We start from the raw sequence: 18,330 nt of genomic DNA, 5'->3' as shown, positions 1-18,330 counted from the left end.
TGCCTCCTTCCTGCTGCTCCCCCCCCATCCCCCAGCCCTCTCCTCCTCGGAGCCGGCCCGGGGCCATGGCCCTCCCCTGGGCCCCCGCAGCTCTCTCGGTTTCATGATTCTAATTATTTCTTTCGCAGACAATTAGAGCCGGCTCCCACCCAGAGGAGTTTCGCAGAAATGAAATGATCATCTGCCTCCCTGGGGGGCCCCCTTGCTGGAGCGATGCCCACGTAGGATACTTACTATTGTGCTCCGGGTTTTACTGTCGAAAAAGGAATCCTTGTCAGACAGGTCAAATCTGTTGAAACATTGGGAAGGAAAAAGAGACACAGTTCACTGGAGTCGGCTCTCCCGGTTTCTAAGGCCCTGGGAAACCACACCGTCCCCATTAGCTGCCACTGTGAAATTGGCAAGACTCAGTCCACATGCCCGGTGGGACCCCACCCTGGGCATCTGGAACAGCCTATTTTATTGCCGGGCCCCCTGCCCCCCACGGGTGGCTCAGAGACCCACATGGGTGGGAAGGGACCCCCACGGCAAGTGTGGTCAGCCCTCCCTCCTCGAGGATCCCTGCTTCCTTCTGATGACACCCTCAGCCGGCAGTTCTGAGTCTCTGCTTCAACACCGCTGAGGATGCGGACAGTTTCATTATCATTCCACCATCAGGCACGTGAAATATTTAACAATTTCCAAATAGTTTTGGTCCTGAGGTCTTGGGCCCCGTGGAGATGGCCTAAGGCTTCCCGAGGGCAAAGGGATGTCTTTGGGACATGGTATCCACTCCCCAAGGTGCTCAGCGTAGGGCCAGGGAGGGCAGCTGTAGGGGGGTCCATCCCCAAGGAGCCTGGAGACGAGCTGGGCCTGGCAAGGCAGAGGATGCTGTGGGAGTCAGCCGGCGCAGAGCCGAGGGAGGCTGGGGGTCCTGGAAGGAGGGTGTCTTCTTCTATTACTGCCCGGGGGCCTGTGTCGTGGAGCTGGTGGAAGGAGCTGGGCTGGGGGCTGCCTGCTTCTCCCTTATTTCTTATCCTCAGTAGGGTCGGGAAGCACAGTGGAGGGAAGCATGCGGCTCCTGCCCTGCGATGAACACATTTGCTGGGGCAGAAGCCCCAGTTCCAAGCCCAGGCAGGGTTCTCCAGGTCCCGTGGGGCCAGTGGTGTCCAGGAGCCCTCCCACCCCTCGGGGCACATCATGCAAGTCCCACTGGGTTCCCAGAGCCCCCTCTTTCTATTCCCACCACTGCCCCCACTCCAGCTCTGCCTAGAGAGCAGCCACGGAGGCCTCGCAGCTGCCGCCGGCACAGGTGGCTGCGCCCCGCTGCCCCTCGGGAGCAGGGGAGGAGGGAAGGTTCCAGAACAGGTGCAGCTCTGCCAGGCAACCCCGCCGGCTGCGAGTCCCTGGGGCCTCAGGACTCCAGCTGGGGCTGCTTTTCAGTTCCTGCCTCCCAGGGCTTGCTCGGCAGCCCTCAGGGGGCTCCGTGAAGCAGACCCTCTGGTCGGATCACATCCCAAGAGGGACGGAGTCGGTGGGAGGGAGGGGACGCCCAGCCCACTGCTTTGGGCTTTAACCCAAGGCCCACACATGCCCTCACTGGGGCCTGTGCTGGTTTCCCAAGTGTCACTCAGCAGAAGGATGAGACTCTTGGCCCCCCTTAACTCCTCAGTTAACAGTGACCTTGGGAATCATTTCCAGGGCCTTTTCTGCCCTCAAGAATCACAAGCTCTGATGAGAATACACTCCAGGGGCTGGAATTCCCACTTCTTTGGGGGATGGAGAGCTCCCTCTGGACCCCAGAGGGCTTCGTCCCACCATCTGCATGTCTCACGCCATGTACGATGACGCTACGGGGCGAAATCGCCACACGGCAGGGCCCTCGGGGAGGGGCAGGCGGGAGGCGGGATCCCCACTTACAGGTGCTGCTTCTCCCGGGAGAAGGGGTAGGACAGCCTCTTCGTGGTCTGGGGTCTGTGCTCGGCCACCTTGGGCTGGATGGGGTCCGTGATTTTCTGGAGTACGGAGCTGATCTTTTTCAGGAGGCCACGGGTTTCATTAATGTGATAGACCTGCACACGGGACCAAGAGGTGGAACCCCTGTCATCTGCTGAGCCGTGACCCTCAGAATCTATTCCCCGACGGTCACGGAGCCATCCCACCACCTTAGTCGGCATGTCCTGGGACCAGAGCGCCGGGATAGGCCAGCATGGCCCTCCCCACGCCCCACTTTCCAGATAACCCCAGACAGCTCGGGGTTTCAGGAGGACCCAGACGAACGGGCAATTAAAACACACCCCAGAAACCTTTCCCCCAAACTTCACTCTGTTTCTGCAGAAATCACCGAGGTGATTCCGGTGGATTTGAGAAGCCGGGGCTGACATCCCCCCAGGGCACAGCTTCAACCCTCTCGCCGTCCTCCCCACATGCAAAGTAATTCCCGGGGACGCCTCGCTAAGCTTTGGGGGCCGCACCATCGGACGGCCTCTTAGCCGAGAGTTTTCCAGCATTAAAAAGAAAAATTCCAGCTAGCTAGGAAACGTAACTAAAATGAGTCTGACGGATTTAGCCGAGACATGGCAAGGACGAATGACCAGCGTGGGAAGTTTAATCGTATCTGGGTTCATGGTGCATCCCCTGGCTCCGAGCCTGTGCCGTCTCCCGGTGGGGTCTGCTCCGGGGTCTCTGTGACCACCCGGGCGGGTTATATCCTCGACCATCAGGACACTGGAGCCACACCGCCCTCCCGGGGTGGAACTGAACTTCACCCTGATTTCACGGCTCAGACCCTCCCCATGATACTCCGACCTGCACATCTGTCTTGGAGGAGAGACCCCATCACCAACCTTCTTCGTCGGCATCTTCAGCTTCAAAAACTCAGCCTCTCTGCACAGCACATTCCAGGGCGCGTGGATTTTTACGAAGCCAACCCCGTGAATTTTAGTCTGGAGAGAGGAGAGACGTTCTCGGTCAGCGTGGGTGGACATGGCGGGGGGGCAGGGGCACCGTTTGCATCTTCGGGTGCCACTAGGGTTCATCGGGCAGCTGCAACGTGTGGGGCTGTCGCCCGGCCCCTCACTCACTCCCCTGGACAATGCTCCCAGGTGCTGTTAGGATGCCCTCCTTGCAGATGGCGCAAGGAAGCTCCCCCAGGTCTCGCGGGAACAGTGAAGAGCCGGGAAGGCCTGGAGGGAACTCCCAGAATGCAACAGCTGAGAGGTTTCCCAAGGGTTAGCCAAGGGCCTCCAAAGCAGCCGGGCCACAGAAAAGGGCCTTCCACAGCTGACAGCCTAGGCCCTGTGACCAACTAGGGGCACTAGGCGTCCCGAGTCCCCGAGCAGGGACAAGGAGGTGACCGTGAAGATGGCCTTGTCTGGGCATCTTCGTCTGTGAGTTCAGGCCACGCCTCAGCCTGTGCCTGGCCTGTTGCCCAGGTTCCCGGCACCTGCACGGCCTCCATCCTTACGAGTGTGGGCGGCCTGGCGCGGGGGCTCGAGGACAGGCCTCAGTTCAAGTCCAGCTTCCCCACTAAATGGCGGTGAGCTTGGACCAATCACTGCTCTCTGGTCCAGCGTGTCTGAACGGCAGGGATGACAGCCCAGGGTTACTGGGGTAACCTTACGGCTTCGTGCGATCTGACCCCATCGGCCTTCCCCAGCAGCTCGACGAGGAAGGCACGACTACTGCCCCGGCACAGATGGGAACGCTGAGGCTCAGAGAGACGGGGCCACGGGCTGCCGTCCGCCAATAATTCAAACCAGAACGACCATGGGATCCAGCAGCCCCACTTCTGGGCATGTACCCGGGGGAAAGGAGACTGCGCCTCGGAGAGATGTGCACCCCGCGTTCACTGCAGCCTCATTCACGACAGCCACGAATGGGAGCACGCAAGCGACCGTCAGCAGAGGAGTGGGCACAGAAAACGCGGTGGATACACACAGCGGAAGATTATTCAGCCACAAAAAAGAAGGGAGTCCTGCCAGCTGCAAGGGCGTGGATGGACCTGAAGGGCTTACACTAAGTGAGAAAAGGCAGACAGAGAAAGACAAACACTGTGGGATCGCACTTATATGTGGAATCTGAAAAAGTCAGACTCATAGAAACAGAGAACGGAACGGTGCTGCCTGGGGCTGGGGGAGGGGAAACTGGGAAGATGTTGGTCAAAGGTCATAAACTTTCGGTTACAAGAAGATCAAGTCCTGAGGATCAACCGTGCAGTGTGACGACTCGAGTTCATAATTCGGCATCGGATACGGAAAACTGCAGGGAGCAGATCTGACGCGCTCTCACCACACACGCAAAGGGTTACCCATGAGGCCATGGATGTATTCATGCTCGAGCTTGGAAGTCACTCCATGATGCATCAGATCATCACATTTTACACTTTAAATATACATGGTTCTATTTGCCAATGATGCCTCTGTAAAGTTGGGGGAAGAAAGCCGGGGCCCAGCATCTCGCAGCCGGCAGGTGTGGGGCCCCCATTGACCTTGGGCCACGCTGCCCGAGTCCCCAGTCTTCATCTCGGGTGAGCCCACCGTGCCCCCCGACGACTCTGTGCTTTTCTCTCTTCCCCCTTGGATTTTGAGTTTCAGAGACCCCCTTTGTCAAGTGAACAGCGACGACGCGGTAAAAAGCTTTCCCATCAAAGACGTGCGGACCATGAACAGACTTTCCAACCGCCCCCCCCGAGGTAACCGGGGTGGCCCGCGGCGTGGATGTCACTGCAACAAAAAGCGAAGAGACACGAGGTTTCCCTGAGCCAGAGAGGGGTCCGCGGCACAGCAGGCTTCTCAAGGCTGAGGGTGTGGGCACAGCACAGGGGTGCGTGGCAGGTTTTTTGGCAAAAAGCGATGGAGGGTGAAGTCATCGGGGGATGACTTTTAAGAAAAAAAAAGTACTCAGCGGGCCAAAGACATTCACCCACCGGAAGCTGGCGAAAACTGATGCTCCCAGGAGCCCAGCAGGCCCGGGCAGCTTCCAGAGATGAGAGCTTCCGGGTCCAGCAGAAAGAGTTCCAGCTGGCTGGCCGGATGGACCTGCTCTGAGCCTTCTGGTGACCCCGCCCCGCACCCCGCCTGGGGAAGGGGACCTTCCTGGACACCAAGCTCCCTCTGGGGCTGCTTTTCCACCCCAAGAGAAGGGCCAACACCTGCTGGGGGAATCCTGGCTCATGCCTCCACCACTGAAGCTGACACTGAGGCCGCCAGGCCACCCCCCAGGCCCGGAGGAGCTGTCCTTTCATTGGGGCCTCCTCTGCAGAGCCCCAGCACTTGGGCGAGTCCTGCCTTGTCCCGGGGCCCCTGCACTTGCTGGCTCCACTGCCCACAGCAGCATAGGGTAGACACTTCACAAGCGTTTGTTGAATGACTAAATGATGGCCAAGGATCACCACCATCATCACAAATAATAATGATGATGAGGTTGAGAAGGCTGAGATCTCTGAGCGCTTACGGGCCCGTCCCTGCTTCACACCTTTACGTATCTTAGCTCATTGATTCCTCACAACACGTCTGAGAGGTGGGTCCTCCCACTGTCCTCATCTTGGGGCTGAGGAAGCTGAGGCACAGAGGGGCACACGAGCGAGCTCATTCAATGTGTCCTGGGGCTGTCATGACAGATGACGACAAACTGGGGGGCTGAGAACAGCACCAATTCATTCTCTCTCCTGGTTCTGGAGACCAGACTGAACTCAAGGTGTCACAGGGCCGCGAACCCTCCGGAGGCTCCAGGGGAGGGTCCTTCCTGCCTCCTCCAGCTTCTGGGGCTCCAGGTCCCCCTGGGCTTGTGGCCGCGTCCCTCCAGCCTCTGCCTCTGTGGTCATGTGGCCTCATCCTCTGTGTGTCAATCTTCTCCTCCTTTCAATTCCAAGGATGCTTGTCCCTGGATTTAGGGCCCACCCTAAATCTAGAATGTTCTCATCTAGAAACCATTAACTTAATTACATCTGCAAAGACCCTTCTTCCAGATAAGGTCACATTCGCGGGTTCCAGGTGGACACAGCTTTCGGGGGCCACCATTCGGCCCACTGTGCTTGTCGTGAAGCTACGGGTCAGAGCCCCACATGGCCCTGTGTGGGGCGCCTCGAGAAGCTTCCAAGAAGCATGGCCCCGGGAGCCAGGGCCCGAGGCTGCTTTAAGGAGACAAGCCAGGTCGCAGGAGCTCAGGTACAGGGACCCGAGGGGCAAGGCTCAAAGTGGGGGGGATGCAGGGCACGGGCTTGTAAACTGACACATCCCAGCACGGGTGAGATGAGGGAGCCCGGGGGGTTCGGGCAAGGGGAGCCCAGATCCCTCTGCTGCCCTCGACGGGCAGGCTGGACGGGCACCAGGTGAGGCCACGGGACTTAGAGGCCTTGGGATGGGGTGGCTGGGGTCAGAGTCCTGCCCCATTCCTGTGTGGTCTCAGGGAAGCAACTCAACCTCTCTGATCCCCCATTTCCTCATCTGCAAACCTCTCCCATACTAGACTTGTTTCCCCATTGGGGGAGCCCCTGGTCCAGCCCCTCAGCTGGCAAGAGAGCTCAGCATAATGCGGGGCTCTGCTCTTGGCCCAGGAGCATCTCTCTGTGGCTGCCAGGCAGCTGAGACCACGCCTGCTCACGTGCATGGACTCCTCTGGCCAAGGAGCTTAAAGGCAGCTCCCGGGCCCCGGGAAGCCCTGGAGGCAGTGGTCCCTCCTTCCCGGTGGGCACGGCACAGGGTCGACCCCGTGGGGCAGCACCGAGCGGGAGAACGGACCGCGAACAGCCCACGTGCCCGAGCCCGTCCTTTCCGGTCGCAGGCGCAGGTTTATTTCCGTGCACTGCCCACCGCACGCACAGACCCAAAATACACTGTCCCGAGGCCACGGAGCGCGCCCTCGCGGGGGGCAGGGGCCAGCGCTGAGGCCGCCTCCCTGGGAAAAGGCGCTCCTCTGTTTACGGGAGCAACGGGGTTTCTCCCAGGAAACATCTGGCGGGATTGGGGAAAAGGGTCGTGGGACCAGTTTGGCGAAAACACACATGGGATGTTTGAGACCGGCCTGCCCGCCTGACCACAGCCCGCCCCCAGCAGGAAGCAGCCGGGAGACGGCTGGGCCCCCTCCTCCCGCCCGACGCCCCGGCGCAGGCAGTCCTGGCCCCGCTCTGGCCCTCGTGCTGGGGCACTCGGAGCCCAGAGACCCGCCGTGGCTTGGGGGCCGGGAGAGCCCAACCGCCCAGGCCACAGGCTCTGGAGGGGACAGGGTCCCCCATGGTGCCCAACCACAGGGATGGGGGCCGCCGAGGGTGCTCACGTGAGTCCACAGCTCTCCCAGCACCAGCTGAAGACGTTTAAACCTCCATTCCGAGCCCAGCTCGCAAAAACTGTGACCTCCCCAGAATCGTTTCCAGCATCTTCCTTTCAAAAGGAAAAAGAAAATCACAAAAACCCAAACGGAAACACGCCCCCGGGGGATTTGTGCTGGTCGAGGACGCCAAGGGGTCCCCTCTCCGTCCCCACGGCCGCCTGAGGGCCTGGACGTTCTCAGCCACGGTTGGCCTGAGTCCTTCCAGCATCCATTGGAGGCTGGAGCTCAGGCTCCGAAATTGAATCAGTCAGGCCTGAGTGTGGGCGGGCCCTGGTTGCCCTCGGCTCCCCGCATGCAACGCCACCTCCCCAGCCACCTGACCCCACAGGCTGTGCGTGCCCCGGAGGGCGCCTTTCCTGAAACCAGGGAATCAGGGGGCCCCAGGGACCTGCAGCCACTGGGAGGGACCTCTCCAGACAGCGCCCCATGTGCACAACTCTCCCCTGGCTAGGGCCAGGCGGGAGCCCTGGGGAGTGGGCTGTGCACACAGCAGAGACGCACAGGCCCTTCCTGAGCACAGTCCAGCAGGGGAAGCCCGGGGGGGCTTGGGCCAGACCCCTGAGCCCCCCAGGGCCTGGGCGAATTCCGTCTCTCTCCATCCTCAGCACCCCCAGCTCCCAAGGAGGACACCCAACCCCCGACGGGGTGTCGTGAGGCTGAGGCCAAGGGCACAGGACCCCTCCAGACTCTGCCCTCGGAAGGCCCGGGGCTGTCCCCTGGGAGGGGTCCTGTTCTCTGGCACGAACAGCTTTTCAAGGCTCGAGCCACTCGGTGCCGCGTCCCCACTCAGTGCCTGACGGCCAGGCTCGTTTTCGGCAGCACTGGCTGGCGTGCGTCTGCTCTTCCTGTTGGCACGGGCGTCCCGCACGGATGTGAGCTGGAACGCTGCTTCTGGGGCCGGATTTGTCTGTTTAGTGGACCTATGTGTGCCTGGCACGGAGTAGGCGCCCAACGATATTTGCTGAGCAGCCGTGAAGGAAGATGGGGGACGGTCCCCGCCGAGCACCTCACGTGCACCAGCCAAGGGCGCCCCAGCACCTGGATGCTCAGGGGGTCCTCTCCCTGACCCCCTGCAGGTAGCCCTGTGTCCACATTGATACACAAGGACGAGGGCCCGGGGGCAGCCTGGACCTCCAACCCTGGGCCGGCTCTGAAACACGCCTGCCCTCCCCCAACATGGCTCCTGGAGGGGACGGGAGATGCTCTGTCACCGGGCGTGAGTCTGTGTGGAGAGGTCACCCGCTAACTGGCATTTCCCACGTCGGGGTTACTGCTGACCACGTCTACACTGCCTAGGAGAGCAGCTTCAGATCGCTTGGACACGGTCCCCTGGCGCACTGATGCAACCAGGCCTTCTGCATCATCTTAGTGCCGTCGGGACTCACTCAAGGGAGCGGGGGACCCGACCAAATGCCATCTCTGCGGGAGGCCAAGGAGGTGCACAGGGCTGGGGTCAGGGGCATCTTAGGGAAGTTTCAGCCCCAGGCCTGCCCAAGATGGGGAGGCTAACAGGAGACCACCCCCAAGGAGCTAGACCCCCACATGAGACCCCCCAGAAAGGGCCTCCCCCCTCCAACCCCAGGAAATGGCAAGGAGGGTGGTCCTGGTGCGAGCAGAGAGGGAGGAGAGGATAAAACTACCCTGGGAAGTCCTGGTCCCCAAAGGCTACGGCCCCACGGGGCTGGGGGACCTCAGACTGTGCCTTGGGTTCAAGGTGGTTCCACCTGTAACGCCCTGGGATGTGTGACGGACGCAAGGCCTGAGCTTCTGGACAACAGCCCCTTCCTCCCAGGCCTTGGGTACCCCCCACGGGTTAAGTAAGGACGGTGACCGGTGGGCAGCAGAGCCAGGCCCCCAGGGACGGGAGACGGCTGGAGGAGAGCCGGCCCTGGGGCCTCGGAAAGGATTAGACGGGTCATAAATCCGCTGTGCTCACCTCGTTTAAAGAAATAAACCTCAAGACGGAGAAGTTCTGCAAAGGACAGGAAACTATTAAAAAACGACACGGCCAACTTGGAAAAGAACCAAACAGAACTCCTAGAAATAAAGACGCATCCTCACGAGGATGAAAAACTCAACAGACGCAGGGGTTGAGTTTGCAAATACTCAACCCCTCCGGGGAAGGGAAGACACGCGGGGGAGAGCAGGGGGTGCCGGTCAGCTGTGCCCCCCAACTCCGCAGAAAGAAAACCCGGCCCTGAGGGGCAGCTGTGGTGTACACACTCTGGCTGGGGCCTAGTTCAAGCTACCAAAGGATCAGAGAATTCCTGGTGGGCCAGGAAAAGGCTCCGTCACACCCAGGCCCGGAGGACACAGAATTGTAGCCGGGACAGCAAAGATGTCACCCTCACCACCTGGGACTCCCGAAGAAGTGTGCAACTGTGTCCGGGAGACTTGAAAGACATAGCTTTACAAAAATGTCCAGAATCCACTTTGAAAGAACTGTGCTTCCACAAAACCCAAGACAGGCCCAAAGGAAGTCAGGCAGGGTGCATAAAAGCCTTAGCAGAAGACTCGTGCGATATAAAACCTTTAGAGGCAAAGAAATGAATGTGTAATGGTGGAATTATGAATGGGGAAATGATAGCTTCAGGACTGGACTAGAGGCCCCCAGACAACATGAAAGAGGCCCTTTTTTCTTCCCACGGGGGAAGTGCTAAGCCCAGGGTTGGGGGCGGGGGCTGGAGACCGCGCGGTTCCAGGCAAAGAGCATGAGGTTAGGAGCCGGGAGCGACCAGGTTCAAGAGCTGGTGCTGCCCGTGTCAGGCCCTGTGGCCTCGGTCTCCTTGCTCCATGTCTCGGAGCCTCAGCTCCTTTCCTTCCAGCTTTAAGGGGGACGGGACTCCTGCCCGGCCCACTCACGGCGGGGTGAGGGGGCCACATGGGGTGGGGCCGGGGAGGTTTGGCTTCCAAACCAACACGTCCCCCGAGTCCGTCCATCTTTCTATCTGGTGATGCTGGGATCAGACCTCAGGTTCCTCGAAGTGGAGGACCCCCACCCCGGCCCCTGGGGCTGTGAAGAGGGGCCCACCATGCCCCCCTCCAGGGCTGAGGGCCGGCTCGCCCATCACCAGATGGCCAGGCCCCAGAACCACCTGGGACACCTGTGCTTGCCCACAGGCCTCGGCTGGAAACTGCAAGAAACATGTTGACCACGGCAGCCCTGCCCCCCACTCCCCCATTGCCTGGCGGGGGGATGAGGACGGGAGGAGTGGTCGGTGCATGGGGACCCTGCCCCTTCCATTGTGCAGGAAGGAAGCTGTCGCTCAGGTCACGGGAGCCCCCAGGGCTGCGGGCGAGGGGGTGTTTAACGCTCTCAGCCCTCGCCCACACTCCACGCGGAAGGGAAGTACTATTGCCTCCATTTTACAGATGGGAAAACCGAGGTCCAGAGAGGGGAAGCCACTCGCCCGAGGTGGCACAGCAAGGAGGCGGCCGAGCGGGGGTCTGAACCCGCACGGGGGGCTCAGAGGCCACGTCCTCACCGCCCCACGTGTGCCCTGAAGTTTGTTTTGGAGACAGAACCCCATCCTCCCACAGCCAGTTCCTCATCACTTGCTTTTCCAAAGCAACATCCACAAGGATGAGAACCAGATGCCGCGGAAGGACCACACCGGCTTCAGAGGAGGAACGCAAGCAACGACCGCGCCGGGCGTGTAGGTGAACCCGGACGGCAGCTTGAAAGCGAGCCGACTCCGCAGGGTTCCAGGGTCCGCGGTCCCAAGCACGCTGCCAAAGCCGGGGTCAAGTTCAACCTCCGGGCGGCGGGGGCCTCGGCTGCCCCCCAGCACACACAGCAGGGACTTCAGTGTGTGGCCTTCTCGGTGATGACCCGCAGACATAAATAATGTCCAGTGGGCTTTGAGGCTGGACTTGAAAAATGCTGATGGGCCTCCGTTGCAAGGAAACACGTTGGCTGCAAACAGCTCTGGTCCCTCTAAGGGGGCCCTGGGAAGAGACCTCACTGTGGTCGGGGCTGGGGGGGTGGGGGGGCGACTCTCTAAGGAGGGCCTGGGCCTCCCACCTCAAGGACCCTTTTCCTTCCTGTCATCTCCGCTTGTGCGTGCTGTGCCGGGGACCCTGCCAGGGGACCCCTCTTGGACCCCCAGGCATGAACTGGACTTGTAGGGCCTTCCTCTGGATGAAGGCGGCAAACCCCTTCTTGACACCCGGGGCCTCTCTTCCAGGCGCCCAGGAAAGCAGTTTTCAAATGGGATTTCTTGGAGCCCACGGAGCCTGGGTGAGGGAAGTGCAGGGGGCTGTGGGGGACCTGAGGTCCCTGCCTGCCGGCCAGGCTCAGCCTTCATCTGTCCTACACGTCGGGGTTGTGAGGGCGAGTGTAGGCTGGGGGGCGCTCGGCGGCTCCTTTCCTAGGAACCCATCCCTCCCATTCCACAGGCTCCGGGCCCACATGGTCAGGGCTGGGGTCTCTGTCTGTGGTGTCAAACAGTGGATTGGGGCTTGCGTGGATGTTGGGGGACCCTTCTCTGGGGATGTTCCTGCTGGCTCATGGGGAAAAGAGCCTGTACACTCCTCACATGTCAACGTGTGGTCCAGGGTCAGCCGCCTCCATACGCCCTGGGAGCAGGTCAGAAACACAGTCTCGGGCCACCCCACCCACCGAGTCAGAGCCTGCATCCTGACGAGACTCCGGGGTCGGGGGGGTGTCCTGTGCTACCCCGGGTCTGCAGGGCGGCAGCCAGGCCCAGGCCACCCGACCTGCCCTCACCCAACCACCGACCACACCTCCCCCACTCGCTGCTGGTACCTCTGGGGCCCTGCAGGAGCCACCCTGGTCCTTGGATAACCATCCTCGTGCAGAGTCAGCTGTTGCAGTGGGGTGAATGGTGGCCCCCCAAAAAAGACGTCCGCATCTTAACCCCTCGTATCTGTGACAGGGATCTCATTTGGAAATCGGGTCTTGGCAGATGCAACCAAGTTAAGATAAGGTTACAGTAGATCAGGGTGGGCCCTAAACGGAGTGACTGTGTCCTCAGAAGCGGAGGAGAGACACGGACACACACACAGAGGAGGGGGCCACGGAAGATGGAGGCGGAGGCTGGGGGGACGCAGCCACAAGTCAAGGAGCGCTTGGAGCTCCAGAAGCCGGAAGAGGCAGGAAGGACCCTCCCCCGCACCCCGCACCCCTTGATTTTGGAGTTCTGGCCTCCAGAACAGGGAGAGAATCAAAGTATGCCGTTTCCAGCCCCCTGGCTTGTGGTCCTGTGTTACGGCCGCCCCCGGAGACAGCTATGTGTCTCTAAGAACCGGCCCCCACTGTGTCCTCAGCCGGGTGGGTCTTCCATATGTCATCACGGGATGTCTTCACGTCAGTAGTCCCCCTGACTGGGGAGAAGGCAAGCAGAGGGCCCCGTCTGTGTGGGGGGCTCGCAGCCCCCGAGCAGCACAGCCTCGCAGACCCGCCGGCCCTCGGGAGCAAAGGCAGGTCACGTCTGTGCCGCTGGTGACCTCCACGCGGCTGCCCGGTCACGGCTGTGGAAGGCCGGGCCAGCAGACTCTGGAGGGGCCCCTATCCACCCAGGGGGATGGTTTACTCATCCTCCATCTCTCCAGCTCCCTCTTTTTGTTTTTGCCCCTGTCCAGCTTTGAAAGCCAGGGTCTCTCAACCAGGAGCAATGTGGGCCCCCAGGGGACAACTGGCAACGTCTGGGGACATTTCTGGTTACATGAGCAAAGACAGGGATGCTGCCTAGTATCAAATGCCGGCAGCGCCGAGCTTGAGAAAGCCAACTTTAGAGCAACGAGCTTCATCTTTGGGGCTCACTGAGCGTTTGGGTCTCTCATGGATTCTGTGGACTTTCCTCCCTGGGAAAATGCACATAAGCCCCCAATTTTGCTTCCAATTGGGTACGATCACGCAATTGGGCTCTCAGAGGCTATCTTATGTCCAAAATTGCAAACCGTTCCACCCCTCGTAATCTGAGCACAGCCCCGGGACTGACTCATTAGCAGGGCTGTCTCTGCCCTGGAACCACTGGGACGCCGTCTGTCCATCCGTTCATCCCGCTGGCAGGGGCCCGCGCACGCCCCGCGACCCACTCGCGCCCGGCCGGCCTTCCCAACGGCTGCGGGCTCTGCCTCTCGGGGAAGCGGGTGACTGCAACAGGCCACAGGACGGACGGCTTTGGCCAACAGCCCTGGGCCAGCTCATCCCGACGAAAGCTCCAGAATTACGGGGGAGGGGCAGCTTGTAAAACACGGCTCGTGGTTTCTGAGACCCCAGCAGGGGGACGGCACACGTCCAACTTCAGCCACTTGGACGACCTGAGTCGGTCTAGTCTACACCGCGGTGAGCTTTTCACGTTGAAAACGGCCCCACGGCTGCTGAAAAGGCTCTTTGCAACAGAGCCAAAGTATCGATGACATTTTGGGGTCACTTACTGGGAAAACTAGATATTTTTCGTTTTTGGTGGCAGAATCAATGTCATTATACTTGCTTTGTATTTCAAAGTCATGAGAGAGAATAACGTTTTTGAAAAGATGTGGGGTGTAGTAGAAAGCCTCTTTTCTTTCTTCTCCTTGGGCAGTGCCATTCCCTCTCAATGTGACCACTAATATGGGATGTGATATTAACACCAGCCAGTAAGAACTCGCTGTGTGCCAGACTCTAAGTTATCCACTTTCCTCACGATAACCCAGCGATGTAAACACTACTGTCATCTCCATTCGACATACGGGGAAACTGAGGCCTAAGCAGCTTAGTAAGTCTTGCAAAGGATGGGCAGAGAGTCTGGGATCTGGCCAGGGTCATTCTGAATTACCAGACCTCGCGAGGGTCCTTTTTTTATTTCTTGAGGAAGATTAGCCCTGAGCTAACATCTGCTGCCAATCCTCCTCTTTTTTGCTGAGGAAGACTGGCCCTGAGCTAACATCCATGCCCATCTTCCTCTACTTTATATGTGGGACGCCTGCCACAGCATGGCTTGCCAAGCGGTGCCATGTCCACACCTGGGATCCGAACCTGCGAACCACGGGCTGCAGAAGCAGAATGTGCGAACTTAACCACTGCGCCACCAGGCTGGCCCCGCAAAGATCCTTTTAAGCATGAGATTTTAAAGTCGTAGTCAGGAGAATGATGACAGAGAAGAAATCCCTGGGCGAACAGACAAGGCATGGGTCGCAGAGAGCCCGAGATCACGGCTCTGCGCACCCAGCTCCTGGGAGAGGCCTCCGCCACCCAGCCTCGCTCCGGCCTCTCCTGCCTCGGGCTTAGGGCTGGCCGGTGGGACACCATGAAACGTCAGCGAGAATTGATGGCTTTTCTCCTCCGAGTGGCCCCGGCTCAGGTCTCGGACAAGGGGAGACAGAAAACCCAGGAAGGCCCAGCACATCCCTGTCCACGACCGCCGCCCTCAAAGTCAGGGAGAGAGGCCCTCGGCAAGCTCGTTAGGATGGAACCTCTGCTTCCCCATCATCAAGCTTTCTAAGGTCCCCGACGTGTCCTGGCAGCTGCAACTGGGATGTCCTCGCAACAGAACCCACCCGACCTCTGAAGGGGCTGCCACCCGGAAAGATGCTCTGTGTTGAGCACAAGCTCCCTCTACCAGTGGATCGAGGGAGATAGAGGCGCGTGGAGCCTGGTTTACAGCTCTCAGGGGAAGCCTATCGACTTGTCACACAACAGAGGTCACACCCGGTTCCCTAACGATCAAGAGGTTCGCCCTTTAGGGATGCAGGGGCACCCATCCAGGAAACAGCTAACTGAGCACAACCTTTACTTTAAACGTTCGTGCTTGGCTCACGGCTCCCTACGTGGACCTGCTGGCAGACTTTTCTGCCCTTCACGTGTTGTAGAGACTTCTGCCGATTTGTGGTAAATCCGCACAGTGACAGCTCTGCGGGCAGGGGGCCTGGCCCTCAACCTTCAGGGAAGCAAGGTTCCCCGTGCACAGAGAGGTTAAGGAGTCGGTGGGGGGAGAACCAGCAAACTGGCTGAGAAGTCGAGGGAAGCACCCGCCATCCGCAGCGCCGCCAAGGTCCCTCCCTCCGTCATGCACCGGACCTGCCTCCCGCCCCCAGGGCAGCCCTGTGTGCCAGGCGGGTCAGCCTTCAGCTCTCTCCAGAAAACTTGCCCTTAGAAAGATTCCCAGGCTTTGCCAGGGAGAGGAGCCCCAGAAAACGGTGTTACGGTCAAGAGATCCCAGAGGCCTCGGGGGATCAGCCAGACCAACCTCTTCATTTGACAGATTGGGAAACTGAGGCCCCGAGCAGGGCCACGGTCAACCAGCAGGAAGGCTCCCAGGAGAGCTTCGTGCGCTGGCCCTCGGAACGGCCACATCTTCCCAGGGAGGGAGCTGACCAGGGCAGGAAATGCCTCGACCCAGAAGGTCACTGCCGAGAAGGCCAGCCCCTCCCCCGGAGATGGGGCCTGGGGGTGGTTTGGGGCTCCCCAAAGCAGCCCGCAGGTAGGGGTCCCTCCAACCTTAACAAAAGTGGCACTTCGCTCCCCTTTCCCCACGAACAGGGTTAAACCAGGAGCAGGTGGCCCACCCCGCCTCCTGAAAATGAACCGCACGGCCCCCGCGGCCGCCCGCCCCACAAACCAACAATAAGCGGGATAGTTACGTCCTCATCCCGCTCCAGCTCCAGGCCGGCTTCCAGAAGGTTCCCCTCGTACTCCTCCCGGCGGAAACGCTTGTCGTCCTCATGGTAATCCATCGGGGGCTCGGGCTCGCCCGCTCCCACCGGGCCCCCCTTCCCAGGCAGGGGCTGGTCCTGCCTGCCAGGGCGTGCGGCCAGGGCGGCGTCGGCGTGCTGCAGTCTCCTGGCCAGTGGCCTGCTGCCCGAGGGCCTCTTGTGATGGTAGACCAGGATATAGTCCACCTTGCGCTTGCCATCTCTGAAGTACAGGCCGTACTTGCATTCGGCATCGGGGTCCACGGACAGCGAGTTCAGCAGCTGTGGGGGGAAAAGCACAGCGAAACCCGTTCGCGGTCCTCAGAGGGCAGCAGTTTCAAAGCGAACTACTTCACCCGTGCTCCCTCAGTCATTCAACAAACATTCATGGAATGCCCACCAGGAGCAGGCACGGCCGAGAGGCTCAGACTGCTGTAGGCACAGCAGACAGGCCATGCCTTCATGGAGCCGACATTCGAGACCGAGACATTTGCTGCTCATGACACACAAAGACGCCAGCTCACCAGTCCTCAGGCCTCCTGGTTCTACAGGGCCAGAGCAGGCTGGCCAGGAGGGGCCGGGCTGTGGTGGCAGAGGGGACCCCAGGAAGTGCTCTTTGCACACGCCCACAGGCCGGGGCAGTGCAGATCCCAGCTCAGGGTCTGCACCTGCAGCTCTCGACCCCCGATGGCTGGCGTGCACGGCAATGTTGCGTCAAGGTGGCCGCAGGCCCATAACGCCCCTCCCCAGCCAGGCTCTTGGTGCTGGTGGGCGGAGGTCTCAGGGCCCAGAGGGCTGGGGTGGGGAGGGAGAGGCTGACAGAGCTGGGTAACGGTGCAGGCCACTGCGTACATGCCACTGCATGCATAGCCGTGCCTCAGTTTCCCCACCTGCCTGAAGGGCTCTAGGGGGCCGACGAGACAGGAGTGTGGGACAGTGGATTAAAAATCGAGAGCTCACATGGTTGCAATGACGCACAGCTGCTGCTACAGGCAAACCCTCATTTCTAGAACTCTCATGGGATTTTGCGGGACTCGGGGGCAGACAGGTTAACTGGCGCTGGTCCTTGGAAATAGGAGGAACATAAAGGAACCCAGGCTGGGCACTAGTTTCAGGAGCAGCTCCAGACGGCCGACGGTCCTCAGAGCAGAGCCCCGCGCCCTGTGCCGGACCCCGGACTCCCACCCACAGACTTCCCATGCCTGCCCCCAGGCCTCCACCAGGTCTCCCCACCGGGTCTCCTCGGCCGCACTGGGACCCCAAAGGGCTGTGCCCTCGGCCAGGAGAGCAGCAGGAAGAGCCCCCACTGCAGCGGTGGCAGGCTATGTCCACCGAAAGCGCCACAAGGACACCTGCAGGGGGGACCCCATGTGCTTGGGGTTTCTTTCTAAGCTGTCCAGCACTAGGGGAGGGACAGAAACAGTGACGGGGGCAGCAGAGGGTGGCCGCTGCACGGGGAGGGACGCAGGTGGGCAGGGCCTGGTGGGGGGGAGTCTGCCCCACCTTATGTGGGGGTCAGGACTCCTTCCCCAAGGCGAGGGAGAGTGGGGGCAGGCCCCTGGATCTCGGCCTCTCTGGGTGGTCCCGGGATGCTGCCTCCTGGAGACCCCACACTGCTCACAGCCTGACAGCGCACGGCCAGCAACCGGAGCTGGCAGGCGGCCGGGCAGAAGCCATCACCTTCGATCCAAGGCAACGCAGGGCCTTCACAGGACCCACGCGGTGTGGACGCCCAGCGGGCCTGCATCCAGAGACTGCCGGGGGCTCAGCGGCCAGGACCACCGCGGGGCTGCCGGGTGAGGCCGGGAGGGCTCAGGGGGCGGGGCGGCAGGAGGGAGGCCCAGCCCAGCCCAGCCTCCACGAAAGACTCAGCATCTTCTGCGAGGTGGTGTTGCCGGAGAGGCAGGAAAGGGCTGCTCTCCAGTTCTTTGGGGAGGAAACTGAGGCCGGGCGGGTGCCCGAGGTTACAGTGCGCGTGGGAGGCTGAGCTGCACCTCTCATCAGCGACAGGGACCCGGGGAGACATTCGTTCCCGCACAGGGCACGTCCTCTCCCTGAGTCCCCACAAGCGGGCAGGGCGTGAGTGCAGGACACGGTCGGTCATGCAGGCGGAGGTGGGGTCTCCGGGCCAGGCAGGGCCAAGGGCACACCCCCCCGCAGCCGGCATCCGGGGCGCTCCAGACTCCCGGCATCTCTACGAGGGGCCCGTCCCTATTTTCCAGATGGGGAACCTCGGTCTTCCGAGCTGAGCCAGCTGCCCGTACACTGGACCGTTTGTCCTCGTGTCCCGCCCGCACCACCTTCCCCAGCGCCCCCTCCCCGGCCCCCCGGCCTACTGGAGTCTGGCCACGCTCGTCCCCTCCTCCGCGTCTTTGCCACGCTGTG

General features: G+C 61.0%; 1 protein-coding gene across 16 annotated transcripts in view; it reads right to left on the bottom strand.

Annotated features, from left to right (window-relative positions):
- The window catches only part of ANO1 (anoctamin 1), a 168,342-nt gene that overhangs the window by 61,144 nt on the left and 88,868 nt on the right, over positions 1-18,330 (bottom strand). For all 16 annotated transcript variants that reach the window (XM_070564372.1, XM_070564377.1, XM_070564379.1 and 13 more), the window contains 4 exons: positions 15,895-16,227; positions 2,826-2,924; positions 1,900-2,051; positions 235-289 (listed from right to left, as the gene is read on the bottom strand). In XM_070564372.1, the coding sequence (XP_070420473.1) occupies positions 235-289; positions 1,900-2,051; positions 2,826-2,924; positions 15,895-16,227 (639 nt within the window). The remainder of the gene's footprint in view (positions 1-234; positions 290-1,899; positions 2,052-2,825; positions 2,925-15,894; positions 16,228-18,330) is intronic.

This window comes from Equus przewalskii, chromosome 11, assembly GCF_037783145.1.
Source record: "Equus przewalskii isolate Varuska chromosome 11, EquPr2, whole genome shotgun sequence".
Classification (NCBI taxonomy): domain Eukaryota; kingdom Metazoa; phylum Chordata; class Mammalia; order Perissodactyla; family Equidae; genus Equus; species Equus przewalskii.
Note: the sequence above shows the minus strand (reverse complement) of the source record. Positions and strands in the feature narration are given on the sequence as shown.